The sequence below is a fragment of the Mesoplodon mirus genome (genome assembly GCF_964341445.2).
Source record: "Mesoplodon mirus genome assembly, chromosome: 5".
Lineage (NCBI taxonomy): Eukaryota > Metazoa > Chordata > Mammalia > Artiodactyla > Ziphiidae > Mesoplodon > Mesoplodon mirus.
The window spans coordinates 127,653,222-127,680,937 of NC_138980.1; the positions used below are offsets into that span (position 1 = coordinate 127,653,222).

At 42.3% G+C, this 27,716-nt stretch overlaps 1 protein-coding gene across 4 annotated transcripts in view; it reads left to right on the plus strand.

Annotated features, from left to right (window-relative positions):
• MRPS27 (mitochondrial ribosomal protein S27) overlaps positions 1-27,716 on the plus strand; it is a 129,246-nt gene that overhangs the window by 71,869 nt on the left and 29,661 nt on the right. For 2 of the 4 annotated variants that reach the window (XM_082620468.1, XM_082620467.1), the window contains exons 5-10: positions 6,167-6,281; positions 9,980-10,058; positions 13,314-13,429; positions 17,145-17,247; positions 19,816-19,958; positions 21,970-22,143. In XM_082620468.1, coding sequence (XP_082476594.1) covers positions 6,167-6,281; positions 9,980-10,058; positions 13,314-13,429; positions 17,145-17,247; positions 19,816-19,958; positions 21,970-22,143 — 730 coding nt within the window. Of the gene's footprint in view, positions 1-6,166; positions 6,282-9,979; positions 10,059-13,313; positions 13,430-17,144; positions 17,248-19,815; positions 19,959-21,969; positions 22,144-24,700; positions 25,001-25,106; positions 26,347-27,716 lie in introns of those variants that run through there. The other 2 variants (XR_014293996.1, XM_082620466.1) reach the window with 2 other exon arrangements.

Sequence of the window (27,716 nt, forward strand, 5' to 3'; positions counted from 1 at the left end):
AGAGATGTCATCTTTAAGATTGTTTGAAACTAGAGGAAACTGGGTAGACCAGCAGGGTTAGACTACAGACCATCTGGCACAGGGTAGCTACTTAGTAAATATTTTCTTAGTGAATGAAAAATGTGTCCCCTATATTGAGAGATGTTGATCTGGCTAAACAATAGCCAGATCAGAGAGAAGACAGAATAGTTTAGGGATATATGTTCTACTTGGCCTTGCTTGTTTTCTAGTCCACGAATGGATATGGAAAATAGAGCATTTCTCCTAGAGTAGTTTCTTGGATGTGAAATGTTATATTTCATTATACCAGGTGAAATGCTGGTGACCTCATTTTTAAGCCCAGGGTATGACAAATTTAGACTTTGACTTTGATATCTAGCAAGTCCCTCTGTTTTCCATCTTCACTTTAAAATGTGTTATTATGCTGCATTTATTTAGCACTTCACATTTGTAAAATTCTATGCCTGTGTTATTCTCTACCAAAAAATCCACTTACTTGTTACCCTTATTAGAATGGCAAACAGGGATACCAAATGTCTCGTGGCTGTGTATAGAACTCAGAGAAAACTACTTGTAAACTGGATTTTAATTTTTTCAAGTTCTATTTTGGAAATTGGCAGAATGTAAATTACAATTGAACTGAAATTATAGTTTTATTACCTTATTTGCTTTTCCTCTTATAAAATTAATAACTCTAGGGTTAGAAAACATCTCGAGGAGGTTATCTGTATAAAATTTGCTCAAATTAAGCAGCAAACCTTGGAGAGGTTGATTCTAAAGGAGGCATTAGGAATTTTTAGGGTTGATAGAACTGTTCTTATAGCTTGACAGTGGTGGTGGTTACACAACTGGATGCATTTGTCAAAATTCACAGACAGATTCACTGAAAAGTGTGAATTTTACTGTTTGTATGTTATATCTTTATAAACCTGTTTTTTAAAAAAGAAAAAAGCATTAGAACTTTAAAAAAAAAAAAGACATTTTTATCTGCCTAAGAGGTAGATAATGAATTCATTATGTACAAGCCCAAACTTGGGCATTTGCAAGGGCAATGTTTTAAAAGGAGGGGATTCTTGCTCTTGGTGCATCACTTAGTGCACATGCAGGACATATTTGTTGAAAAGTTAAAATTACCTTAGGCTTCCCTGGTGGCGCAGTGGTTAAGAATCTGCCTGCCAATGCAGGGGACATGGGTTCGAGCCCTGGTCCAGGAAGATCCCACATGCCGCGGAGCAACTAAGCCCGTGCGCCGCAACTACTGAGCCTGCGCTCTAGAGCCTGTGCTCCAGCAGCAAGAGAAGCCACCGCAATGAGAAGCCCACGCACCGCAACGAGGAGTAGCCCCCGCTCACCACAACTAGAGAAAGCCCGTGCGCAGCAACGAAGACCCAACGCAGCCAATCAATCAATAAAATAAATAAAAATTTTTAAAAGGTTAAAATGACCTGAAGTTCCCCTATAAAAGTAAGAATCTGGAATCTCAAGCAAGAAAGTGGTTTTAATCTAGAATACTGATGTCTTTATTATCAGTTCCTATATTAGACTCCTATATTAGCCCCCTTTTTCAAACACTTGACAAAGATATAATAGTCATTAGAAAATTATTGCATCAGAACTTGGTTTTATTTGTGGTAGTTGGGGGCAGCTAATAATTGACAAAAGCAGAATTTCCAGCAGGATGCAAAAGAAAGTAATTATCCTTGTAGAATAAGAAAGTGCGCAGCCATGACTGAATCAGATTCTGGTTTGAATAATCACATGATACCCTCTTGCTCTTTGGTTCTAGTTCAGGGAAGCGCTCAAACCTTTCAATAAGTGCCCACTTTGCTTCATTGATAAGGCTCCCCGTCTGCACTAGACTCTGAAGCCAGCTGTGTTTTCTTCTTGGCACTCTTCCTGTCCTCCTTTTACCCCAGCCCCTCACCCATCTCCATGTCTACCCAGCTCGGGGGCTGAGGTTTCCATCTGTAAAGCCTGTTGCTACAGGATACAGAATTCACTCGGGAGGAGGGAAAGCTGCATGTGTGTGTTTAAGGATGGTGGCTCTCATAGTCAGATAAATGTTGTGGAAAGCTTGCTCATTCACATGGAAGAGCCAGCGCTGCAGCTAAATGGTGGAGCCGCTGAGCTCCAGGCTCTGGCATCTGTGCGTTAGCCCTGCTCAGTCAGGAGCGCTTTTATTTGTGATACTGAAATAGCTGAGGAGCATCACCACTTTTGCCTTCAACAATAACCTTTGGTTGAACCCATGGAAAAAAGGCTGTATCGCTTTTTTTTTTTTAATGCAATGATGAAGTTGGTCACAAATAGGAAATCCCATGTGACTTCTACACACAATGAGGTACCTCCTATGTAATCATAGTAAGTCTCTGGTGTTTTACTTTTCACTCTTGACTTCCTTTATATAACTGCTCTTCCCTTCTAAGATATCTCAAAGGTATCAAAGACTTTTTCCCCATGTCATGCATCCTGTGATTCTGCTCTCCTTCCTTCCTGGTGACATCAGTCTTGAATGAACAGTAGTGCTGGTGAATGCCCTGAAAAGCCTGGAATGTAACCTGATTTTTGAGGAGAGGAAGCTTCTCAGTTCCCGCCGTTTGACTTGCCTGGGCAAGTTCTGTCTTGCACTGTGGACAGAGTTATCTTCAGCCGTAGGATACCAGGTTTGGGGACTAGTAAAGCCGGATCTTAAGAGCACACTTCATTCTCTCCTTCTCCTTCTTGTGCCCCTCCTTCCTTCCAAGAAAACACTCATGTCCTTAGGATTGTTGTCAAGTTTGCTTCTGTTTTGTAAGCGGGAAGCTCAGAATGTCTCTTGCCTTCATGAGCACAAGCATTGTTGGGGTTATTTGGGTTGCATTTGTTTATCTTTTCCCCACTCACACGGTTTGCCTAGCTTGGCAGCCTGCTGGCCTGGACAATAATAAAGCTTCTGTCGAGGTGAGCAAACAGCTGATGGCATGGGGCACAGAGGGGACTCCTACAGTAGCTGCCTGTAATCTGCCGGGCTGGTGGTCAGAGTAGGCAAGAACAAAAGCCAGTCTGTTTGCAGGCAGTTTGGAAAATCAATGTGTTAGTTGTGTTCTTGTCTCTTTGCCTTTCTTTTGGCCAAAAGGGAGAATGCTGGTCCAGCAGTTTGCAGAATCGTTCCAGGCAAGTACCCATTCCAGAGACTTACCTGCCTGCCATATTTCCACTGGCTGTTCTGAAAAGGGCCCGAGTTTTTCTGTCTGAACTGCTTAAAAAGCCACTGACAGAGAATTCTTAAACTCAACATCCAAAGTTGGACCCTACTATTCCAATGTTTTGAGTGGTTTATATTCTAGATAGTTACTCACATAAGTTGTGTGCTAATTTTTTTTTTAATGCTGATGAGGGCTTAAAAAGGAGTTTATTTGTTGCCTGACTAGGAAATGCAAGAATTGCACTTTGAGCAGCATATTTCATAATATATGTGTGTTTGCCTCTTATTCCTAAATTGATTTAATATTGTCACTTAGTTGAAAATGTCCTAGTCATGGTTGTGTATCTGGATTATTAGGTCTTACAGAGCAGAGATCACACCAAGTAGCCCTGTTCCAGGATGGGAGAGAGAGTGAACTTAGTAAAGACCCATGTGAGTCTGTTGACACATCTTTCAAAGGACAGCCGTGCAGATGATTATATTAGTTGTCTTGAGTTACTTTCCCTTTAGGCTTCTAAGAAATAAAAGGTGATAAGGAAAGATTTGAGAAGAAAAGACTTTTCTGTTCATCCATGTGTTAAAATTAGCCTCAGAAGGTTAGCAAATGGCTTTAAACAAATTTTCATTTGTGCTTTGAAGGTCTATAACTAGATCCTATCAATCTTTGTTCCTCTTTTTCAAAGGCTAAAAATGGTCTGCTGATTGTGAATAAGAGAAAAGGGTGTTTGGTTGGATGTGATCTTGGTGCTCTTATTTTAAATTCCATCAAAAAGAAAAGTAATAACTTTAGTGGTCATTGGAGACATCCTAAAGCAGCAGATAAGATTTAAATAATCGTGGGTAAAGGAGATAATTGACATTTTTTGTTTTGTTTTGTTTGTTTGTTTTCAAAGGAAAAATAGATAAACCTAACAGCCACTACTACCAAAAATACCTCTAGCATCTAGTAGTGCCCTTTGCATTTTTAGTGTTTATCACGCCCCCCGCCCCCGTGTTATTGTTAAACTGGTTTATATACCTTATTTTTGTAATGAGATTATAAATACCCCAAACAGGGAATTTACAATTCTACAATATACCATAGAAGTTAACATAATGATCAATACATTATTGCATTTAATACGTGCTGATTAAAGCTCTTTTTTTATTTGTCAAAAACCTATTGTGGGCCACAAACTGTGTCAGGCACTGAGGAACCGGTGTGGAGCAAGGCAGTCACTGCCCCTACTTACTGCCCAGGGAGCCTACAGGCTAGCGAGAAAGCATCACCATCTTTAGGCAGTACACCTGGTATTTCACTTGACTTTTTTTTTTTTTTTTAATAAAATTAGCTGTTAATTGGCCATTACACTTTAAATCTCAGATTTTTCAGAGTAACAAGGAGTGACTCTCAGGTGGCTCAACTTTTGATTTTAAAATGTGAGGGAAAGCATGAAATACTAAAAGATATAGTTTGTTTCATTTCTATGCAGAGGATCTCATTAGACCTACTATCTAGGGCACTTATACAATGGCTTTCTCTGGCTAGGTCACTCTCATCTTAAACATAATTTGACATATTTCTATCCTTCTGCTTTTATCTAAAGGGGTTAATTCTGTAAAGAAAGAGTGAGAGAGACATTTTCCAGCCAAATCTAAGGCAGTCAAAAAACTCGACAGAGCTAGATGACTTTAAATCCATAAAACATCTTCAGATCTTATTTTTGTCAAATCTCTCACCAGATCACTAATAAATAGCCTAAATTAAATACTACTTCTCACTTGCTCTCTTTTTCTCAGCTTTTACTTTGGCAGAGAACCTGTTCAGCAGGAAACTATCCCAATGCCAGATGGCAGGAAATAGCAGGTGGTAGATTGAATAACCAGCCTTTGAAAAACACCAGTATTAGCCTCTAGCCCCAATTCTCAAATATGGCACAAAATTCTTTCACTTTAAGTTTTTGTCTTGCCTTTTGTTTTTAAGAAAACTGTTTGAATTTTGTGGGGTCCAGGGATTGACTTGCTTCCTGAATGGTCAAAGTGGGGACTTCAGCTGACACGAGATGATGTTTGAGGAACTGTCCCGATCAAAGCAGATAAACAGAGGCCTCCTCACACACTCACACCTCTCACCTGAGTGAGAGGTCTCCCCTCTCACTCAGCCTTGGGGCACAGACCCCCAAGGGCAAGGAGAAGCCGCTCCAACCAGTGTGTGCCAACTCAAGGCAAGAGCAGCCTTCGAATTCCTTTCCAAGTTCCGTTCTTTTGTGGGAATACTGGTACTGTTATACACCTCAGCTTGGGCTGCTTAGGCCTTTTAAAACCATGTGGGGAACAGTAGGAAGCAAGAGGAGATAGACTGAAATGCTGGAATAGGGCTGTGAGAAAGCGTGAGATAGACTGAAGCACTGGAATAGGGCTGTGAGAAAGCATGATCGCGGACTCTGGAGGGCCTGAATGCTAAGTTTTGCTCAGTTTTTTTTTTTTTTTTTTTCTTTTTGTTTTCTTTCAGTTCACTAAAGAGTGTCCTAATCTCTCCTAAGTGCCACAAGAAATAGCAATATAACTCAAAGCTGATTTTCCTCTAGAATTGTTATGCTATCCTAGTTTTCATTTTTGCTTCATCTGTTTTATTTTAAACTTCTAAAGTATAAGCTTCCACATGTCTTCTAATGAAATGTGTACTTATGTAATACCATGGTTAGTAGAGCATATTCCTGAGATCATTTGTGTAAATCTCATGTTAAAACAACGTATTGAATTGGGGGTATAAATAAGGAACAAAATTTTTATACTCTTTTTGTTTATTATTATTTGGCCTTCTTTTTCCCATTTCAGACTTTATAGTGAACGAGTTTTACCCTCAAGCTTTTATCAACTGTTGGTCTTTATGACTTTTATGATCACATTGACTGCACCTCAGGACCTGCTGATGGAAGAGGGATTTTGGCATTGACATTTAAGAGTTAACCCCAGTTTTCTCTCTTCTTATGCTTTATTTAGATTTCGACACAGCCCCAACTGCTGGTACCTGAGAGATTGGACTGTCCACACCTGGATTAGGCAGTGTCTAAAATATGGTGCACAAGACAAAGCCTTATATACCCTTGTAAATAAGGTGAGTGGTTTCCTGGCATTTGCAGCTTATTCTCCTGAGTTTAGGTGATTTGGTGTTTGTACCATTACAGAACAGCAGAGAATAGTACAAGAAGTAACTTTTAAATTTATTTGCCCTCAGAAAATCTTTTTAGAATGGAGCTGGTATAAATTAACCAACACATTAAAAGTAAACATTCCGGTAGCTGCGGCTTTTCCAAGCACAGTGACTTAAAAATGGAGTGGTAAAAGCAAAAGGTAATCTAATCGCAAGAACTTTGTTGGTGGTCATTTCATTCTTGATCCCTAAGTCTTGGATTTTTTGCCTAGTTCCCTTTGGTGAAGTTTAGAGAAAAAGACATGACCATTTTGCTGGAGTGTGATCTCCAGAGCATTCAGATCATCTTACACATTTTTAAGAAGACAGACTTCCTAGGTTATTCAAAACATGTCTTCCTAAGTCCCTGACTCCTCCCCTCAAGCCCCAGAGCCCCTGTGATCAGGGTCTTTCTGCATGTTATACTCTACCCAAGGGTTGAGTCTTCATTCCCTTCACAGTATGAAATAAATACAAAATAAGCAAAAGTTTAGGATGTTATTATTGTGAGCCTCAAGCTACAATCCTAGTTTGACCCTTAACAAGACTTTAACAATATTTCTGTGGAAATGTATTATTTCTATAGTGTCACTGGACCTTCTATGGCAGACCTCAAAAAGAAATACTAATTTTGGTTTTGGGAGTTCTTGTTCCCATGACTTGGGCCTCATTTAACTTAATATACATTTCAGATAGTTTGTATGTGAGATGTTGTATTGGGTATGGCATTGTCCCAAAAAAGGAGCAATGTCCTGTCCTTTCCCCTCAGAAAGCTTATAATTTAATAAAGTAGATAAGCAGGTTCACTGATAAATCTAATATTAGGCCGCAGGGGAAGGAATGGATTAAATCTTACTCTTCAGTTCAGACTTTAATGACACAGATCATACTCAAAGAAGAAGATCCCTACGAAAACAAAACAAGAAGTTCTGGAAAGACAAAAAATGTCTATCTCATTTTCTACTCTTACTAGTCTTTTAGTGGAAAGAACACCAGACAAGGAGTCAGAAGACCCAAGCTATAACCTCATAAATTCTACCAATTGCTCATAACTTCAGGCAAATAGTTATTCTGTTCTTCTAGGTCTTAGTTTTTTCAACTCTTAAGTCAAGTGAGTTGTACTAAATCAGTGATTTCCAACCCTGGCTGCCCGTTAGAACCACACAAGAAGCTTTTAAAAATTATAGATGCTTTTCTCCACCCTCAAGATTCTAATTTAATTGATCTTTCTGGAGCCCAGGCATTGGTATTTTTTAATTGTTTTTTTAAAAAATAGATTTTATTTTTTTGGAGCAGTTTTGGGTTCACAATAAAATTGAGCAGAAGGTACAGAGATTTCCCACATGTTCCCTGTCCCCACGTGTGCACAGCCTCCCGAGTGAGCCATTTGTTACAACTGATGAACCTGCATTGACACATAATCACCCAAAGCCCGTAGTTTACATTAGGGTTCACTCTTGATGTTGTGCCTTCTATGGGTTTAAACAATGTATACTGACAAGTATCTACCATTGTAGTATCATACAGACTAGTTTCACTGCCCTTAAAATCCTCTGTGCTCTGCCTTTTCATTGGTGTCTTTTTAAAGCTCCCAAGCTGATTCTCATTTGCAGTCAGTGTTGAGAATCACTGACCAGTTGATTTCTAAGGTTCCTTCTGGCTTTAATGATTTATCATTCTAAGATATTTTGTTTTTACCCTGCCTTAGGGATTAGTGCAGATTTGGTTGACTGCTTTGATGAATTTAAACACTGCCCATGAGCTACAACCTTTAAAGCAATGGATTCTCAACTTTTTTTCCATTTCGGCACATCTGAGGCATTCTGTACAGCCTGCTGGTAATAGTGACTCAGTTCAGCAGTGATTTGCACCTGGGGTTTAGGGTTATCAGAATTTCTAAGGGGATGGGTGTAACTGGAAAAAAAAGAATTCCTCAGGTGTTTCTGGTGGTTGATGGGAGGCGGATGGTGGTGGTGGGGATGAGCCTACTGAAATAAGGATTTAAAACAGACACATGACCACAGCCTAGACCATTAGTAGTAAGACTTGATTTTGCGTGCAAGTCACATGGGAGCCATGGCAACTTCAGACTCCTTGGGTCTTTAAAAACTAGTCTAAGAGACAAGAGATAACAAATGCTGGCAAGAATGTGGCAAAAAGGGATCCCTTGTGCATTGTCAGCAGGAATGTAAATTGGTACAGCCAGTATGGGAAACAGTATGAAGGTCCCTCAAGAAATTAAAAATAGAACTACAGTTTGATCCAGCAATCCCACTTCTGGGTATAAATCCAAAGGAGATGAAAGGACTATCTCAAAGAGATACCTGCACCCCCATGTTCATTGCAGCACTATTCACAATAGCCAAGCCATGGAAACAACCTAAATGTCCATTTACAGATGAATGGATAAAGAAGATGTGGGGTGTGTGTATATGAACATATACATACAATGGAATAGTTAGCCATAAAAAAGGAGATCCTGCCATTTGAGACTACATGCACAAACCTTACGGGCATTATGCTAAGTAAAATAAGTCACTCAAAGAAAGACAAATACGTCATGATCTCACTTATATGTGAAATCTAAAAAAGCGGAACTCATAGAAACTGTAGAATGATGGATGCCAGGGACTGGGAGGATGGGAGAAACGGGGAGATGTTGGTCAAAGGATACCAGTTGTAAGATGAGTAAGTTCTGAGGATCTAATGTACAGCACGGTGACTGTAGTTAACAGTACTGTATTGTATACTTGAAAGTTGCCAAGAAAGTAGATCTTAAATGTTCTCACCACTACCACCACCAAAAAAATGGTAATTATGTGAGGCAATGAATTTGTTAACTAGCATTATAGTAGTAATCATTTTGCAATATATATGTGTGTTAAATTATCATGTTGGGGCCTCCCTGGTGGCGCAGTGGTTGAGAGTCCGCCTGCCGATGCAGGGGATACGGGTTCGTGCCCCGGTCTGGGAGGATCCCATATGCCGCGGAGCGGCTGGGCCCGTGAGCCATGGCCGCTGAGCCTGCGCATCCGGAGCCTGTGCTCCGCAACGGGAGAGGCCACAACAGTGAGAGGCCCGCGTACGGAAAAAAAAAAAAAAAAAAAAAAAAAAAAATTATCATGTTGTACACCTTAAAATTACACAATGTTATATGACAATTCTATCTTAATAAAGTTGGAGAAAAAGCACTCTAAGGACCAGAAAGTGCTGCATAATGTGATAATGTGTGCTTTCTCATGGGAGTCCATTTTTGCATTGATATTCATACCTTCTGAAAAGAATCACTGAACCAGTGGAGTATGGTGGTTTTTTATTGTCTTGGTTTGGTTTGGGTTTTTTTTTTTAGTTATGATGAATTGTTAGAATTGAGCTTTATTTTTCAGACGTCAGTTGTCTTATATCAGACACCCACTCACAACTTTCTCACCCTGACCAACAGTTCCAGTTACCAAACTGCATGAGTCACAGCTTCTATTTCACCGTCACAGATGCTGTAAAATGATAGTCAGATATTTTAAAGCTAACGGTGCCAAGCTTTTTCCTGAATAATACATAGGCATAAATTATAAACTGAATTAAATGAATATTTTTCCCTTATCTTACTTTTATTTTCATTACAGGTCCAATATGGTATTTTTCCAGATAACTATACATTTAATTTACTGATGGATCATTTCATAAAGGAAGAAAATTACAAAGGTAAGATACCAAACCCAGTTCCATTTATAATGGATCTTCAGCTCCCAAAGGGAAGTAAATATAGGCACTTTTACTGTTTTTATTTCTTTTTTTTTTTTTTTTTTTTTTTGCGGTACACGGGCCTCTCACTGTTGTGTCCTCTCCCGTTGCGGAGCACAGGCTCCGGACGTGCAGGCTCAGCGCCCATGGCTCACGGGCCCAGCCGCTCCGTGGCATGTGGGATCCTCCCAGACCGGGGCACGAACCCATGTCCCCTGCATCGGCAGGCAGACTCTCAACCATTGCGCCACCAGGGAAGCCCTGTTTTTATTTCTTAATGACTCTCTACATCACTCTTTCAGTCAGAAATAGGTGCGTAGTTGATTTACCAGTTGGCCAGATAGGAGAATCATATTCAGGTCTTTTTCCTCTGAGTTTCTGAAGTTTATTTGTTCATGTCTCTTTGGGCAAAGGACAATGAATTTAGTTAAGCAATAAACCTTGCCTGAGCTTCCATGGCTAGTTAAGATTATATTAATTCAGCTATTAGCTTGACTTTTTTTTAGCACCATTTGCTAACTTTCTTTTATTTAAATCACAGTTGTTATAGCATGTGAAGTGTGTAAGTATAAAATCTTATATACTGGAGAGAGTAGTACACTCACTATGAAGGAAAGTCATTTCACCTCCCTAGGCTTTTGTTTCCCCATCTCTAAAGTAAGTGCATTGGTGAACTCTGAGATCTCTTTACCCCCAAAATCCTCTGACCCCATGGAATTAATTTAAAGTGGCTCTTACCTTCAGCTACAATAAGGGAGGCCAAGGAAAGATGGGGATGTGGCAGACCCTACAGAGCAGTCAGGTGGAGCCCTGCCAGTCTCCAGTGGACAGGGAAGGGTAGTACAGCACGCTTGTGCTTGCAGCTATGCAGACAGTGAAGAAGGAAAGAGGAGGCCATGCCGTTGTGTAAAGATACACACTGGCTTCCCCTTCCACCATTTCATCCTCAGGCTTGGTTCTGAGGAGTCATGCCCGTGTTAGGGTAGTCACTACCTCAGGAATGTGGATGTGGACTGGTGGTCACTTATGCTTTTATGACACCTGTGATTCCTGTCATTGGGTTACATCCTCTTGTTCTTGCACACCAGCACCCTCAGCCTTTTCCAGTGCGTCACTGCCTGGACTCAGTGATTAGGCTGGGGACCTGGGGACCGGTGACCTCTCTCCTTTCTCTTCTCCGGGTCTCTGCTTTATCTTCTCTCTCATAAGGCTTGCAGTTGACTGCCTAAAAACATTTGCTGTGCATTATTATTATTATTATTATTATTTTTGCGGTACGCGGGCCTCTCACTGCCGTGGCCTCTCCCGTTGCAGAGCACAGGCTCCGGACGTGCAGGCTCAGCGGCCATGGCTCACGGGCCCAGCCGCTCCACGGCATGTGGGATCTTCCCGGACCGGGGCACGAACCCGTGTCCCCTGCATCGGCAGGCAGACTCTCAACCACTGCACCACCAGGGAAGCCCTGTGCATTATTTTTTGAAATGCTCATTATCCCTTGTCCATTTTAAACATGGACTTCCTGAATTCAACTAAAAGATAATTAGCTTTTGCATGTTTCATCGTCTGTTCTCTGTGAACATCAGATTTAAGAATCCTTATTACTCTATTACTCTATCATTGGAAAATTATGTAGTAGCAGTTTTCTCCCCTCTCTCTTTAAATGTAATGTTGGAAGGGTAAAAGGAGTTTTGGGTTTGGTTTTTTTTTCTTTTTTTTTCCTTCTAAATTCAGAGTAAATAATATTGAGGATTTTTTAAAATAAAGTTTTGACGAAGATTATTATTGTTTATGGCAAAAATTTAGAAAATGTTATACTTTTTATTGCTAAAATAGAAATATCAAAGTATATAAATAATTATGGAGGAAAAGGAAATTACTTATACAGATCAACCTAATTTCACTTCCCGAGCTGACTGAAATGAATATAAATTAGAGATAAAAGAAATTTGATTTATTTTTCATGTGTAATTTTGGATTCAGTATTGGAACAGTTGGCAAAACGTTTTTTTTAAACTGATTTGTAACTTTAACTGTGTTCTTTTAAAATATCGGTTTGTTGGTGAGATGGGAGTGTTTGTTTAATCTCTTCCAGGTTCTTATTTTGCTACAGGCTTACTGGATGACTCCTCCCTGGTCTGCCTGTCTATCTCAGTTTCCCTGTTTGCGAAAAATATGTAGAAATTCTTGCCTGTGGCCTCATGTAGAACCATGACAGCACACACAAAACCAGCTGGCTAGCAACAGCTGCAAATCAGTGCTAACTCTTATGCAACCCTATATGCAAAAATCGGTTAACAGAGCAGCTCAGTCAGTTATTCAAAAACATTTGTTGTGCCTGTGTTATGTGCAGGCACCGTATTTTAACCAATATTAACATTCTCTGATTTAACAACAAATACTAAGGGAAAGAAATTGTTTGAATTTGATTTTCTTGCCTTCTGCCTATGTTGTGAAATATTGAGGGAAAATAAATTAGACCTTGCTCAAGGTCTGGTCTCCTATGATCAGCATTCATGTGAAAACAAATATCTTCTATGTTAAACTCACGGAATTATAACTTATGAATAAGCATTTCCTTTCCATTCTTTCAGTTCTTTTAAATTGAGCCTGATTGTCCTTTTTGTAGTCATCAGTTTTCTGTCTTTGAAATAATACCTGAGATTTAGAATTGTCTCTAGCACTTGTTCTCTTTTGCCCAAACAGGGAGAAAATTCCAGAACATACAGTGGGGCAGTCAGCCGAGCCCCCTCTCTACTTGTCAGGGTGACCTGGAAAATATATTTGCCTCCTTTCTGTATGCCTTAGCTCTTCCAGCTGATGGACACGATACCTTAAATTTGCTTCACAGTTTATGAGGCATTTTCACATGTATTATTTTGTTGGACTGTCAACAGTCTTATGATGTATGTGGGACAAATGGTATTTTAACATCGTGAAGATGATACTGAGAAATTGAGTGGTTTATTTGACATCCTTGAGGACAGTGATACAACACCACCTGATTCAGTACACAGTAGTGTGTACAACAGAAGCTGAAGACTTGGGAAAGACCTAGTTTATGGAAGAACTAGGACCAGAGCCCACATTCTTAACTTCTTAACTCTGTTTATTTTTCTATCATGCCCCACTTTTTAAGAGTGTTCATAGTTAAATACAGGTTTGATGATGTTACCTAAAACTAATTACCTCTCATTTTTACTTTGATCTTCTTTCCAGATGCTTTATCCGTGGTTTTTGAGATCATGATGCAAGAAGCTTTTGAGGTTCCCTCCACCCAACTCCTCTCCCTCTACGTTTTATACTACTGCCTGGCAAAGAAGACAGACTTCAGTGTAAGTGATCTACCTTAAAGCAGCAGTGAGAGCCTTAGAAGAAGCAAGCAGTGGCTGCTCAGTAGGGATGTAGGCACCAGAGGAAACCTCTGCCCTCAGCATCTGGAAAAAGATGCCTGATGTACAGCCCTGTGGCCCTGTACAACCAGGAATGAGTGTTCATCCTATACATTTTAGGTACTGGGTTCTAACAAAGTGGAATTGGACGTTCTTCCACTCGGAAGAATCTCAAGGGAAAGTCCTTATGTACATTCTGAGACTTGAGCTAGGCTAAGTGCACCTCACACGTACAGAAGGTAATCGATGATCAGTGAGAGCTGGACATGGCATACCAACGAAGCAGTGAGGCAGCCAGCTTCGACCACGACCTCAGGTATTAAATACTCATTGTTTAACTTATGTCAGTATTTTCCTAAGGTCGCTCTGGGTCAGTCCAGGAGGCTAAGCTTTGGTTTCATCTCTTAGGTTAGGGTATTTAGTCATTGTTTCTTGCTATCCTAAGAATAACAACAGTAACAGCAACATTAGCTAATACTTAAACGGCACTTACTTTACACCAGGCTGTGTTCTTGGTGGTTTACATTTATGAATTCGTTTAATCCTCACAACTCTATGCAGATGAGAAGACTGGGGCACAGAGATGTTACATAATAGCCACCCAGCTAGTAGGTGATGAAGCCACCTGGTGAAGCCAAGCAGCCTGGCCCTACAGTCTGCCCTTAACCTCACATGTAACACCAAAAAATACTACTTTGGGTAGGAGCTGAAAAGATCATCTAGTCTAGCCCCCATTCTAAAAAAACTTATTGTGTGTTTTGTTTTTGTAAGATGACTGTCATAGCCTATGGCATACCTCACGTTCGTTAGTTCATTAAATATATATTGAGCAACTACTACATTCCATACATTTCAAGTGCTCCTTATACAGTGGTGAGCAAAAATTTCCTTCTTACAATCTAAGATGAATATAGGCATTTAAAACAAGACAAACACACGAATATAAAATTATGACTATAATGATCACCACAAAGACGTCTTCTATGAAAAGCCTGTATGGTAGTGAGTTTTTGTTTGTATTTGAAACTTGTTAGGAAAGCCTTCTTCCTTAAGGAAATATTTCTTGAGTTAATATTTGAAGCATGAATATGAATTAACAGACTGAAGAGAGGAGGAACAATCCAAAAAGAGGAAATGACATGTGCAAAAGTCCTGTGGCAGAAAGAACATGCTGAGCAGAAAGGGGCTGGAAGAAGGTAGGAAGATAGTGTAGCTGCCACAGAGAGAATTGTAGGGTGAGATGAGGTTGCAGAAGGTAGGTCATGCTAAGCTGTTTCGTCTACATTCTAAAAATAGTGAGAAGCCACTGAAAAGTTTTAAGCAGAAGGGGTGGCATGATCAGATTTGTGTATCTGGGCTGTAACATGGGTAGGAGGTTGGATCAGGGCCAGGGTGGTTATGGTCAGAGCACTTAGGAGACTATCATGGTCATCTGAGCAAGAGTAATGGTAGTGTGGGGACCAGAACGTGGTGGAGTTACAAAGTAGCCGATGACCGTATCTAGAAGACAAAGAGCATGATGAGGAAGGAAGTAGATGTGGAGGCAGGGAGGTGGGGGTGAAGTCTGACCCCAGTTTCTGCCTGGGGTATCTGGACAAAAGGGTCACCATGTGTTTGCAAAGACTTCTTCTGATGAGGAAGATCATTAATTTGGCTCTGAATGTGTTGCATTTTGAGATATCTTTGAGACAGTCAAGAGATTTCACAAGGGAAATTGGCATCTTAATGGAAAAATCTGGACTGGAGATGTAATTTATAAATCCACGTGTAAGTGTCTGCAGATGAGCCACAGGCCAAAAGGAGAGTCAGGAATGTGTTGGAACAAACACCGTGGGAGGAGGTGGTCTGCATGTAGAATGCTCCTCAGAGGGTAGGTGAGACGAGGATGTTTATGAAATGCGTTGAACTTAGTGGTGTGAGGGCCATAGAGTAATGGAGCAGGAAACCAAATTGGAGTGGGTTGTGGAGTGAGTCCGAGGTGCAGAAAGGAGACAGGGAGCATCAGCAGTGTTTTGAGATGTCTGACTGTGAAGGGGAGTGGAGGGAGGAAGGAGAGAAGGAGGGTTTGCTTTGTATTAATGGGAGAAGCTGAAGCATGAAATGAGAAAACCTTGAGGACACTGGTAAAATAGCTCCTGATTTAGTCCATAACAGTACATAGAGTAGAAGTTAAAGGCTTGGAAGAGACCTGATATTTTATGTTAACACATAACGAGCCTTTCATCTAAGCAGCAGTGGTTGTATTTTTCCCAGTCATCCAAAAAGTCTCTAACACGTCCATTTGCTTTCATTCATCTTTGTAAAAGTGCTTTTGGAAGAATCACCATTGCAGCCACCATCACCACCCCTGCTCATTTCTAGCACAGCAAGGATGCTGCTCATTTGGCTTTCAGCCCCTGTTGCATCCTGATACTGTAGGTCATGTTTTTCCCTAAAGAAAAGAAAAAATGCTTCTAAGGCTCCTTATTTATTTTTCCCTGGGCCCCTCTTCATGCGGTTTTTGTGGGGGAAAATCAAACCTCCGAGTGATTTGCTTTCGCAAGTGAAACGACCTGGTCCTTCTTTACCAGCTCTCTTGCTTATGTGTGCTGCAGAAGCCCCTGAGGAGGCTTTGCTTTTCTCCCAAGGTCTTTGCTTGTTTCAAAGGTTTAGAAAAACCTTAAGAAATTGCACTTGCATTGCACAAAGGTCATTCCCAATAAAGAGGTTTGGGTGCCCCTTAACACCTGGGGTACCCCACTTATATACCTGGCTGCAATTGTAGCTTGCACACTTTGTTCATTCTCTGACCAGTGCAGGGCCACCTGAGCTTTGCGTTCTGTATTTCCAAGCTGGAACAAAGGCTCAGGCCCCTGTGTGCTCCTACTGCACCAGCATGGAGAAGATCACAGCCCTCGTTGTCTGGGGAGCTGCCAAGGCTCTCCTCAGGCCTGCCTTTACAGTGAGTCCCCCGTCCCTGCTGTTGCTAGTCTGCAGCAGCCTTAGCAATGCTTGTATTTTTTGCCCCTTCTTTTCCCATGTCTCATAAGGTTTCAATTTTATTGACGTGTAATTTTGCACCCTGGGTTGAAAGAAATGATTGCCAAGTGTTTCTGATTGCCTAATTGATTTTTGAGAGGCATAAGTCTATCTAAAGGCAGCCTAATAGTTATATTTATTTGAACACTGAAGTAGGAGTCGTCTTATTGCTGAATTGTTTAAAATTCAAAAAGCTTGCTCTGTCATTTCATAGCAGTGTGAGTACAGGGCTAACAGCATGGGTAATCTTTGTTGATTGTCTCGAGGCAATGCTGGTCCAGAGTGTACGCTTTATTTTTATTTTGTTTTGCTTTTCTGATCGTAAAAGGAACTCTTACTGCCCCAAATTTGTAAAGTAATGAAAAGTACAAAGAAGAAAACCAAAATTGCTTGTAATTTCACTGCCCAGAAATCTGTTAACATTTTGGGCATTTCTATTCTGTATTTTTCATTAAACATAAATATCTTTTCTTTCCAAAATTAGAATTATAATGTACCTTTGGTTTTGTTATTTTGCTTCTTTTACTTAATGTTATAACATGTTCTTTTTTCCTCTGTGTCATTAAAAATCACATTTTTGCATACAAAATGCATTTATGCATTGCTTGGCTGCACCGTGATGTGGTATATTCTGTTGCAGTGGGAAGAGGAGAGGAACTTTGGTGCATCCCTGTTACTCCCAGGCCTAAAGCAAAAGAATTCGGTGGGGTGGAGTTCCCAGTTGTACGGCTATGCGCTTCTTGGTAAGCTGTAGGTCCTTACAAACGTTGTTCTTCATGGATAGAACTGATGCATTCTTTTACTTCATAATAAAATTATAATTTGATTTAAATTTGCGAGTGAAATTCCAATACAGCTTTCATTTTTAGACATAAAACTAGACTTTGATGGCCTTACAATTATGACCTAAGACAATAAAGCGGGTTCTAAAACCTCCCACCACTGGCAAGGTGAGAATTAGTTCTGGTGGCTCTCGATTATATTTAGTGGTAATCAGTGTGAGGAAGGGATAAAGAAAGGAAAGTTCTGGCCCTCTTTTGGGAGAACCGGCCAGTAGGATCTTTCCCATTATTAACAAAGATCTTTCTGTCTCTTAAACCTAAAGTCCAGGAGGAAAGAAATTAAGAGTTGGAGTTGAACACATATCCTTGGTATTGTTTTCAGGTGTGAAGGAAGAGAAATTCAGAGAGCGCATCCAGCAGCACTTGGGAAAGCAGAGAGGGGCTCACTGGTGCAATGTGACTGTGCCACACGTGGGACAGCTAGCTCTGCTTTAGACCCCGGGTTGCATGAGAATCAGACAGTCAGGAGGGCAAAGCCTTCTGAGGAGCAGCCTCGGCGCTTGGGTTGTGTGGAATCTGGGCAAATAACATTCACCCTAAATGTGCATAAAATGTGTCCCGATTTACACAGGTTTATTAAATGCATGTTATTTCATTATCCTTCCAGTCTGTCTCCTAAGTAGGTAGGCATTTGAGAAAGTCCCTTCTGATCATACACTGTATCTGCTTACCTTTGTTTTTTGAAAATCATCTAAGTTACAGCAGTTTGACTGCTTTTGGAGTTGATCTTCACCAGTAAAATGTAGTGTGGCATTCTCAGATGCTGATTCTGATAGAAACTGACTCAGAGAGAGGAGTTCATCCGGCTGGCGATCAGGCTAACAAAAGAGTTGACCAGTCTTTTTTTTTTTTTTTTTTTTTTTTTTTTTTTTTGCGGTACGCGGGCCTCTCACTGTTGTGGCCTCTCCCGTTGCGGAGCGCAGGCTCAGCGGCCATGGCTCACGGACCTAGCCACTCCGCGGCATGTGGGATCCTCCCAGACCGGGACACGAACCCCCGTCCCCTGCATCGGCAGGCGGACTCTCAACCACTGCACCACCAGGGAATCCCGACCAGTCTTTTTAAAAATCATTTTCTCTCTACTTACCATCTACTTTTGATATTGATTTACACGTTTTTGGCCTTTGCCTTCAGATGAGCACTCAGGACTGTTACACTGCATGAATTGGCCGTGAAGTTGTCAAGGCTAAGAAAATGTACTTTGTTGTTCCTGTTGCTGAGCAGAGGCCCAGGTGTTTTGGGTCTGGGAGCATCAGATCCAAAGCCCTTTGCTCTCACTGTGTCATGTGCTGCGCAGCCTCATTCACCTCCAGAAGCAGCTTCCCGGAACGTGACTGCAGCCAGCCCCAAGCATCTTACAGGTCTAAAATTAGCTGTCACCTGATGAGCTTTGTCTATTTATGTTCCACTACAGCTTTCCCAAATCCTCCTTCCCGGGAAAGATAAGTGAAGGTAGATTTAAGACCTGGCAGCTCAAGGTGACTTTGGTCATTAGTGCAGAAGTTTCTGTTCCCCAGGAGTCCAGAGACAGCCCCTGTCCTCACTCGGGGACCTTGGTGCCAGCCATGTTTTAAGCTCCAGTTGTGATTGTTTGAGGTACCAAGGGAAACATTCATGTCCTGAGACCCAAAAGGATGAATGAGGACTATACGATTTAAGTACTGATGAAGCTCAAATAAAGGAAAGGAGAGCAAAGTGAGATTTTTTTTTTCATAAAGACAGTCAGTGGGGTGTTTTGGAGTATTTTGAAAAATGTCAAACATTTCCTGGCAGGGAAAATTGTCAGACGTTGACAAGATTTCCAGTGTAAAAAAGTTGTGGAATTTCTTTTTCAGAGGAAGATTTTGTTCTTGAAACAAAACTAGTATTTCAGTTGTTTGACTTGTTTTATAAGGGTAGCTCCACTTAGAGGCAGATATAACAGCCTCTGTAGGGACTTCCCTGGTGGTCCAGTGGGTAAGACTCCGCACTCCCAATGTAAGGGGCCTGGGTTCGATCCCTGGTCAGGGAACTAGATTCTGCATGCGTGCCACAACTAAGAAGTCCGCATGCTGCAACTAAAAGATCCCGCATGCCGCAACTAAAGATCCCGCATGCCACAACTAAGACCCGGCACAGCCAAAATAAAATAAATAAATAAAAAATAAATAGCAACCTCTGTAAATTTCCCTCAACCCTTTGATTCATATATCCTCATGATAATCTCCAGCAGTCCAAATGAAAAAGAAGAAAAATAAGTTCACATGACTTTATACTGAAAGGTGTATACATAGAATTTTACATTTTTCATTATACATCCAAAGTGTCCCCATTCACTGAGTGGGATGAGGCTCTTGTTACAGGTTTGAAATGATCCTTCTCTATTTCTAGAGCTGCCAGGTAAGTATTCGCTTGTGCCTTCAAGTCCTCTGTCTCAGACATAGTGGAAAGCCATGGCTGAGCCTTCTTCATTGTTCTTTTTGGCCACAGGGAAGGTGGAATTGCAGCAAGGGCTGCGGGCTGTGTACCATAACATGCCCCTGCTGTGGCAGCCAGGGTACCTCAACAGAGCCCTTCAAGTAATGGAGAAGGTGGCCTCCTCCCCAGAAGACGGAAAGCTGTGTAGAGAAGCGGTAAGTTTCCTGTCTCTAATTCAGTGGGATTTATCATCTCCTGTTACTCATAAGTCAGGCTTTGGATTTGTTTTCCTTGTCTCCCCCATGCCCCACTTTCTTCATCTCTATAGGATCATGTACTTATTCAGGTGAAAAGGAGTGAAAAACCACAAACATTCTCAATGTTACTGACAAAAAGCACTAGAAAATAAGATTGATGTTGATTTTATAGTTCACTATCTGGGAGGAAGACCATTCCCCTTCCCTAAAATTCAAACTGAATTCAGTAAAGTACTGATTAATTCCACCCGACCCCTAAAGTAAAATCTCAGTAGGAGCTTGAGAGGTTAAGATTTCATTTTTAATTTTTGGCATTTCTGTCTCATTTAGTCCCTGGAGACTAACTACTTGTCAATTTTTTCCATCATACAAGCTCTCAAGAAATGAGTCTAGGGACTAGAGATGGCACTGTCTTTCTTTCCTTCCATTAAACTATTCTGTGGTGAATGCATGATGCTGAGGAGATCTGGACCAAATGTTCCTTTCATAGTTCTAAGGCGTTCACTTTGCCTGGACTAGGACGCTGTCCTCCCACCAGCCTCAAAGCTCATCCCTCTTGGTCACCTCGGGCTCTTGCCACTACGAAGTTACTAGAGTGAGCTCAGGCTACAGGAAAGCACGCGACGAGCTTACACCCGATAGGGAGCCAGCAGTGTTGCCTCCTGCCCAAGCAGCTATTGTAGCCAGAGTGAGGCATAGAAGGACATCAGTTGTTTCATTAACAGGGTGTAAAAGTTAACTCTGAGCAGCTGCTTATTTGTTTTGCCTTGATGCTGATCACTAGGACTCACCTCGTGGCTTCCGCTCAGTCACAGGATGCACAAGTCCGGCCCCTCTACTGGCTCCTTACACTGATGTCTAGTGAGTCCTTATGTTCTCTGCCAGACATTTACAACCAAGTATATGCATTTCTAAATACATTTTCATGTTTTAACCCTGCTGTAGTCAGTGCTGGTGATTGAAAACACAAAATTATACATAAATGCTTTGCCAGGGAAATACTCCTTCCAGTTGGAGCCAGATTTGCATTGTTTGTGTTCTGACTTCACAGGAATGTGATTCAGATGTCAGCAGGAGTGAGATCTGTGTCACATCTATGTATGTGTATATATATGTATATACCCCACATACACATTGGGGTATAATGTATTAGTGGCATTAAAAAGCCTTGGAGTATTTTCTGGATTTTTGTTCTGCAGTGACATGGACAGAATTAGTCGGTATCCGTGCAGGTGCTCACGCCGGCCTTGACGTTGTTTCTGTCCCGTCTCTGATGATTAGGCCCTCTGAGGGTCGAGGGAGGTTGCCCCAAAATGAAAGTGGTAGGGGAGAGGGGTCAAAACAAAAGAAACCTTCCGTTTTATAGTTTTATTTACTTTCTAAGCCATAGAAATCACCTGTTACAATAAATTTCACGTATGCCTATCTGGTCTTTGTCAGCAGCTTATAGAGATTGACTGATCGCTAATCTCTGGATACCCTATGAGCTAAAATTTTTCTGTGAAGAAGGCACCTGCCTAGATTCAGAGGCTTTACTGTGCATTCAAAGTGGCCCATTTTGGTTGTGGTCTGTAGTGGTTTTTCTTTCCCTTTCTCCCAATTCCAAAGCAATTGAGGAAGAAAAACATGGAAGGGGTGGTACTTCAGTACCCATCAAGCATAATTCTTGGATTCTTAACCTGGGTAATTAAAAGTGAAATCAAAAGCTGCTGTGTTGATTCACGTATACAGATAATTCTGAGGTTGCTTATTGTTCCTTTTGTTTTGTACTAAGTGTTCATGCCACGGGACAGGATGTTTCTAGTGTGAAATTATATAACCATTTCTGTTCCCTGTAATTTGATAAGAGAACTCTTCTCGCAATATTTTAGATCCCAAGTTTCCCTTCCTTTCCCTTCTCCAGCCTCCCTTCCCAGTGCTTTCAGGGCCACAGGATGTTTAATCTCTGCCCCCCCTTTCTGCTCTGCAGCTCGATGTGCTGGACAGAGCGCTGAAGGCGGCTCTGACCGCTCCGGCCCAAGGGTCTTCAGAGGACCAGCCCCAAGAAGGTGAGAAGACTCAGAGGTCAGAAGAACTGGTGGAGCAGCTGGATGTGGAGGAAACAGAACAGTCCAAGCTTCCCCGTTACCTGGAACGATTTGAGGTGAATTGTAGCAGAATTGAGTCCCTCTCAGCTGTGCATTAAGCATGCTTCTCTGCCGTGGTGATAGACCAGCAATCCCTTCATGCATCAGTGTCACACACAAGGGCATTAAAAACTGACATCAAAAATCACATTGTTGGGCTTCCCTGGTGGCGCAGTGGTTGAGAGTCTGCCTACTGATGCAGGGGACATGGGTTCGTGCCCCGGTCCGGGAAGATCCCACATACCGCGGAGCGGCTGGGCCCGTGAGCCATGGCTGCTGAGCCTGCGTGTCCGGAGCCTGTGCTCCGCAATGGGAGAGGCCACAGCAGTGAGAGGCCCGCGTACCACAAAAAAAAAAAAAAAAAAAATCACATTGTTATTGCTTCACACAGGAAGTAGTCTTAAAAGAAACAAATGGAATTTTTATGTTCCTTTTCATACTTGAGCAAATCGGTCACAGTTTTGTTTCCTAAGGCAGCATGTCATTACCCGCTACTCATCCCTGATGTCTGCCTGATGGGTGGGTAATAGTTTGCCTTCTCATAGCAAGCACCTGACTTCAGCCCTGGGTGAAGAGGATCTGGTCATTTCTCCATATTGCATTGAACCTTCTTGATCACCGGAAACCCAGGTAGAAATCACAAAGCCGCGTTTGAATATGATGAAGATGAAATGCAGGCATCTTCTCTTGCTCGGCTTTGTGGTGTGTGCTAGGGCCATTGGAAATGCTCTCTGGACTACGTGGATGGTGTAAACACGTTTCTGCAGGTTTCAGGACAGCCCTGAGCACTCAAACTGCCTGTGGTAGCTTTCAACGGTACGTTCCAAAATGCTCTGTGATCAGAGTCAGGGAGGAAGAGCCATGTTCAGATTTTAAACCCTTGGCCTCTTCCTTGCTGTGTTTCTCATCTATTTAGCACAAAGCGGAAAAAAAAAAAAATTGCTGCCTGAAGGAGAATTCATTGTGTGAAGCAGAAAACCTTCCCATCCCTCCCAGCTGACCCATTGTGTCCTTTTGGTGCAGAGGGATGTATACTTTGCCAGAGTATTACATTGAAATCTTTGCAGTAATTATATTGAACCAGCTGTGGGAAATCTATTTCCCCTTGTTCTAAGGAGGATCCTAATACCTTTAGTAGCTGTTTTTCCCAGTACTTCTATAAAGTAATTGCTCAACTTCCCTTTTTTATAATTTAGAAACTGAAAAAGGAAGGTTAATCGATGTTTTCAGGGTACACGGAGAATTAACAGCTAGGTTAAGAATTTACATACCTGTTCTTTCCTCTTAACTTTGCAGATTTAGAAAAGCTAAAAAGCAAAAAATCTGCTTAGCCCCATAGATTATCATTTACCATGTTCATATTGACCAAGGCTGCCCCATGACTCTTAAAAATTACCACCTTGGGCTTCCCTGGTGGCGCAGTGGTTGAGAGTCCGCCTGCCGATGCAGGGGATGTGGGTTTGTGCCCCGGTCGGGGAAGATCCCATATACCGCAGAGCAGCTGGGCCCGTGAGCCATGGCCGCTGAGTCTGCGCGTCCGGAGCCTGTGCTCCGCAACGGGAGAGGCCACAACAGTGAGAGGCCCGCGTACCGCAAAAAAAAAAAAAAAAAAAAATTACCACCTTTTTCTATTTGCTTATATATTTAATCTCAGAGAATAGAAATCTGTGCCAGCATTAAATTCTCAGCCCTCACTCTTCCACAATGCATTTTTTTTTTAATTCACAAAAAAAAGACCAATATTTCTTGACTGCTAGTTATGTGTTAGGCACTACTGCATTTCCTTTATCCTCACCTGGTGGTAGATACTGCGCTTCCTGTGTTACATGACACCAAGGTTGAGGGAACCTAGTCCATAAGTGATTGACTTTGGATGTGAACACAAGTTTGCTGACTCAGAGTTGAGTCCTTATTCTGGTGTCCCAAGCTATCTCCTTGGCCTCAAACCAGGTGGGAAGTGATATCAGAAAGAAAGAATTCTCATTTTACGCTTTCTTTTCTTCCTGGTGCCTGAATTTTATTTGTCCCAGGTAATCTTTTGGGGGCTCATTTTTATGACTGACCTGTCACACCAGACATCTGGCCACTCCTTGAAGCCCATGGACCCTTCCCACCTTCCAGCCCCTGCTGTTAGAGCAGGCCTCATCACGTACGCCAGTAAATTGCATTTGTTTTGTGGAACATGGGGTGTGTCATATATGCTAAGTCTGGGGCCATAAGTGTGTCTCTGATGATCTATATCTTGAAGCACTTAAGTAGATTAGTGTTTTTAGTACTTTACTTCTCCAGAAATACAATACCGACCAAATCGAGCTGCTGTTTCAGATGGAGCCGTAAGTAGTCAGGATGTCAAGGCTGACCTTCAGTGAAGCACAGCACGTGGAGGCTTATAATAGCGCAGGCACTCATGGGAGCTGTTTAGCATGCCGTTAGTAAGAAAGCGTTGACATGAATTCCATCTGTTGAAAGGAATACTGGTTAGGCAGACATTTATCCCAGTAATTCTAAAGGAAAAGCCATGGATGAACTTGCTCCATTTTACCAGCTGCTTCTGCCATTTTGTTTCCATCTTAGGGTTCTTTGTTCTTGGAGTTTGCTGCTTGGTTTGGTGCAGGTCAGAATGGAAATGAAGGTTTCTTTTCTTGTGCAGTCTTTGTGGTCTAAAACAAGAAATCACACAGGGAGTCACAGCATATGGAGTTCCATTTACCGTTTGTGAGTAGAGGGAAAGAAATGACATGTGGTGCATCTTAGCAGAATTGCTGGGCTGAAAGTTAAAAAAAAGAGCAAAAGCTAACAGTGCCTGGATGAAAGGCAGCATGACAGGCTCCCAATAAAGTACCTTCTTCTGTGAGCAGAACGTGTGGAGATTTTGTAAGTGACTTAACCTCTTCTCTTTTCCTCTTTGTATTCTTTACCTACCTGCCCCTCCCACATCTTTTTTTTTTTTCTTTTTTTTTTTTTCCTTTGTTTCCAATAGGCCTTACATTCTAAGCTACACGCTCTGGGCAAAGTTGAGTCAGAAAGCCTTCTGACCCTGACCACCCAGCTTGTCAAGGAACAGCTCCCTACCTGTGAAGCAGAAGACATCGCTGCCTATGAGCAGAAGCTGCAGCAGTGGCATCTGGACTGGGTACATTTGATTCAGAGGGAAAAGCAGCAGAGGGAGAGGGCCAAGCAGGGGCAGGAGGCTCGAAGGCAGCAGAGGCATCTGCCTAATTAGGCCCCTCAGGGGCCACAGGAACTTCACAAGAGCCCATCTCAGGATCCACAGTGACCATGAGGGCAGCCTCAGTGTCCTGCATCCACTTTCTCCTGTTCTTAAAGCAGACCCCCTAAGGTACAGAAGCCACGCTGTTCACACGTCAAGCCATGTGACCACCCACCCGGATGCCAAGAAGACTGTGGAACCATGAAAGTGGCAAATGGTCAGACTGAAGCCACCAGCTAAATACCTTAAGTAAGGGCTCTCGAGGCTTATAGTGGAGTTCTTGGGGGACAGGGATCAATTTTGAAGACTGAAAATCCCTGATACCTAGCGATGGTGGTGGGAAAAGCCGTGACTGAAGAATCTGGTCCCAAGCACAAGCTTTTGAATGGTCTCTGTGTCCCCAGCTGAGGCCACCTGCAGGTCCTGAGACCTTGTCCCCTAGTCTCCTCTCATGTGCAAGCTCTCAGCCTGAGCTGGGTATGGGATGCCCGCACATCCCCACTTTCCCCTCCAAGACCTGAACTGGGAGAAGTTCAGTACAGGAGCAAACACAAGACCTGCTGGCTCTCAAATTTCAGGGACCCCCGGTGGCATTTTTAGCATGTAAGGGCTTTTGAGGAGAGAGCTGGCCCTAGCTCTGAAGCTTCCGTGGCTTGACTCCCCATCGCGTTGGGGTAACTTTCTTACAAAGCATTGTCTCAGCTCCTCATCAAGTAGGTAAAGTGCGCCTTCTGTGTACACACATGCACACACATACAATTTGTAAACACAAGTTTCAGTTAGAAGTTGGAGAAAATGAGAGATGGGATGGGGCTCGCAGTGCATAGAAGACATGAGTGATTGTAAAACTGTCAGGAGGTGGAAAATTTCTCTCTGGGCTTTCTCTGTGGAAGGGGTCAGGGGCCGCTCTCGCTTGCTGTGTAATTTTGCCCTTATGTGTAGTGGTATACTTTTATGCAGGACTGTGCTTTTGTATCAAGAACCTGTGGAAATAAATGTTCTAGGATCATTTTGGTGTATTCTTCATCTTTGGGGGAAGGGAGGGAGAAGTGGGGAGTTTCATCATCATTGTAGTCACTGTGATTTTGAGCAACATATTTTCAACCCTCCTTCTCCAGTAGACTGTGGCATTTGTTATAATAATAATCACCACAACCACTAACTTGTGTTCAGGACTCACTGAGCTCCGGCAACCCTATGAGGGAGCTACTCTTAACCTATTTTTGAAAGAGGAAACAAACTCAGTAACTTATGTGGGGTCAGGCTTGCACTGCTTCTCACCCTGCGTGTTCCCTCCGTACATACCTGCAGTCCGTATCCAACACAGGGCCTGAGTCTTACTTAGGAAGAAGGTCATGACCAAAAGTTGGTTCTGACATTTTGGTTTATCAAGGGCAGGACTTTTTCAGCCCTTATTATATCAAGAGGCAGGTTCAAGGTACATCAGAAGACGCCTTTTGCTTAGTAAATTAACAACCATCACACATGAAGCATCTGGTTGATACTTCAGCTCATAGTTTTGCCTGCATTTTCCTCCTTGTCTGTGCCTGTGGCACTTTACTTCCAGGCTTCAAGAGACCACTTCACCATGCTGCTGCCCAGCAGGAGTTTCCAAGCTCTCCACTCCCGGACTTCTTCCACATGTGTGCCCGCATCTCTCTCAGGAACTCTCCCCTTTGACAGTCTTCCCCACCATCTACTCCCCTTTCCCCAGGCTCTCCTCCCCTGAGCTGTAGGATACCCTACCACCCTCCTAGATGATGAGAGCTGACCACAGTTGTCCTTGGTCTTTTCACCAATATCACCGTCTGTATTTCTTCCACGTGGATGGAGAAACTGCTGTCAGTACCCTGGCCTCTGGGGATGACCTGAACTGTAACAGATGACCTTCCCTCTAGCTGACCTACTGTAGTCACAGCCAGACCTCCAGTCTTGTATCACTAATCCAAGATCTCACAGCCTGAAGTCGCATTCTCCCGGTCTTCCCTTTCTCTCATCATGTGACTCCTGCTGAACCAGCTCTTCCCTGTACTTTCCGCCTGCAAACCCTTAGCCTTTACCCTGTCACTCACACCCTCTGCATGCCTTCCTTCCAGTCTGGGCCCCGTGGTTGGCCATCCCACTGATGCATCTCTAATTTCTTCTTATTCCCTTTATCCAGGCCCACTTGCCATCCACGGACCTGTATCCTTGGAGCCACCTGTTATGGGTTGAATGGTGTCCACACACCACCACCAAGAAAAAAATATGTTGAAGCCCTGACCCCAATGCCTTAGAATCTGACCTTAGCTGGAAATAAGATCTTTACAAAGATAATCAAATTAAAATCAAATTATAAAAAGGAGAAATTTGGACAAAAGATATATACAGAAGGAAGAC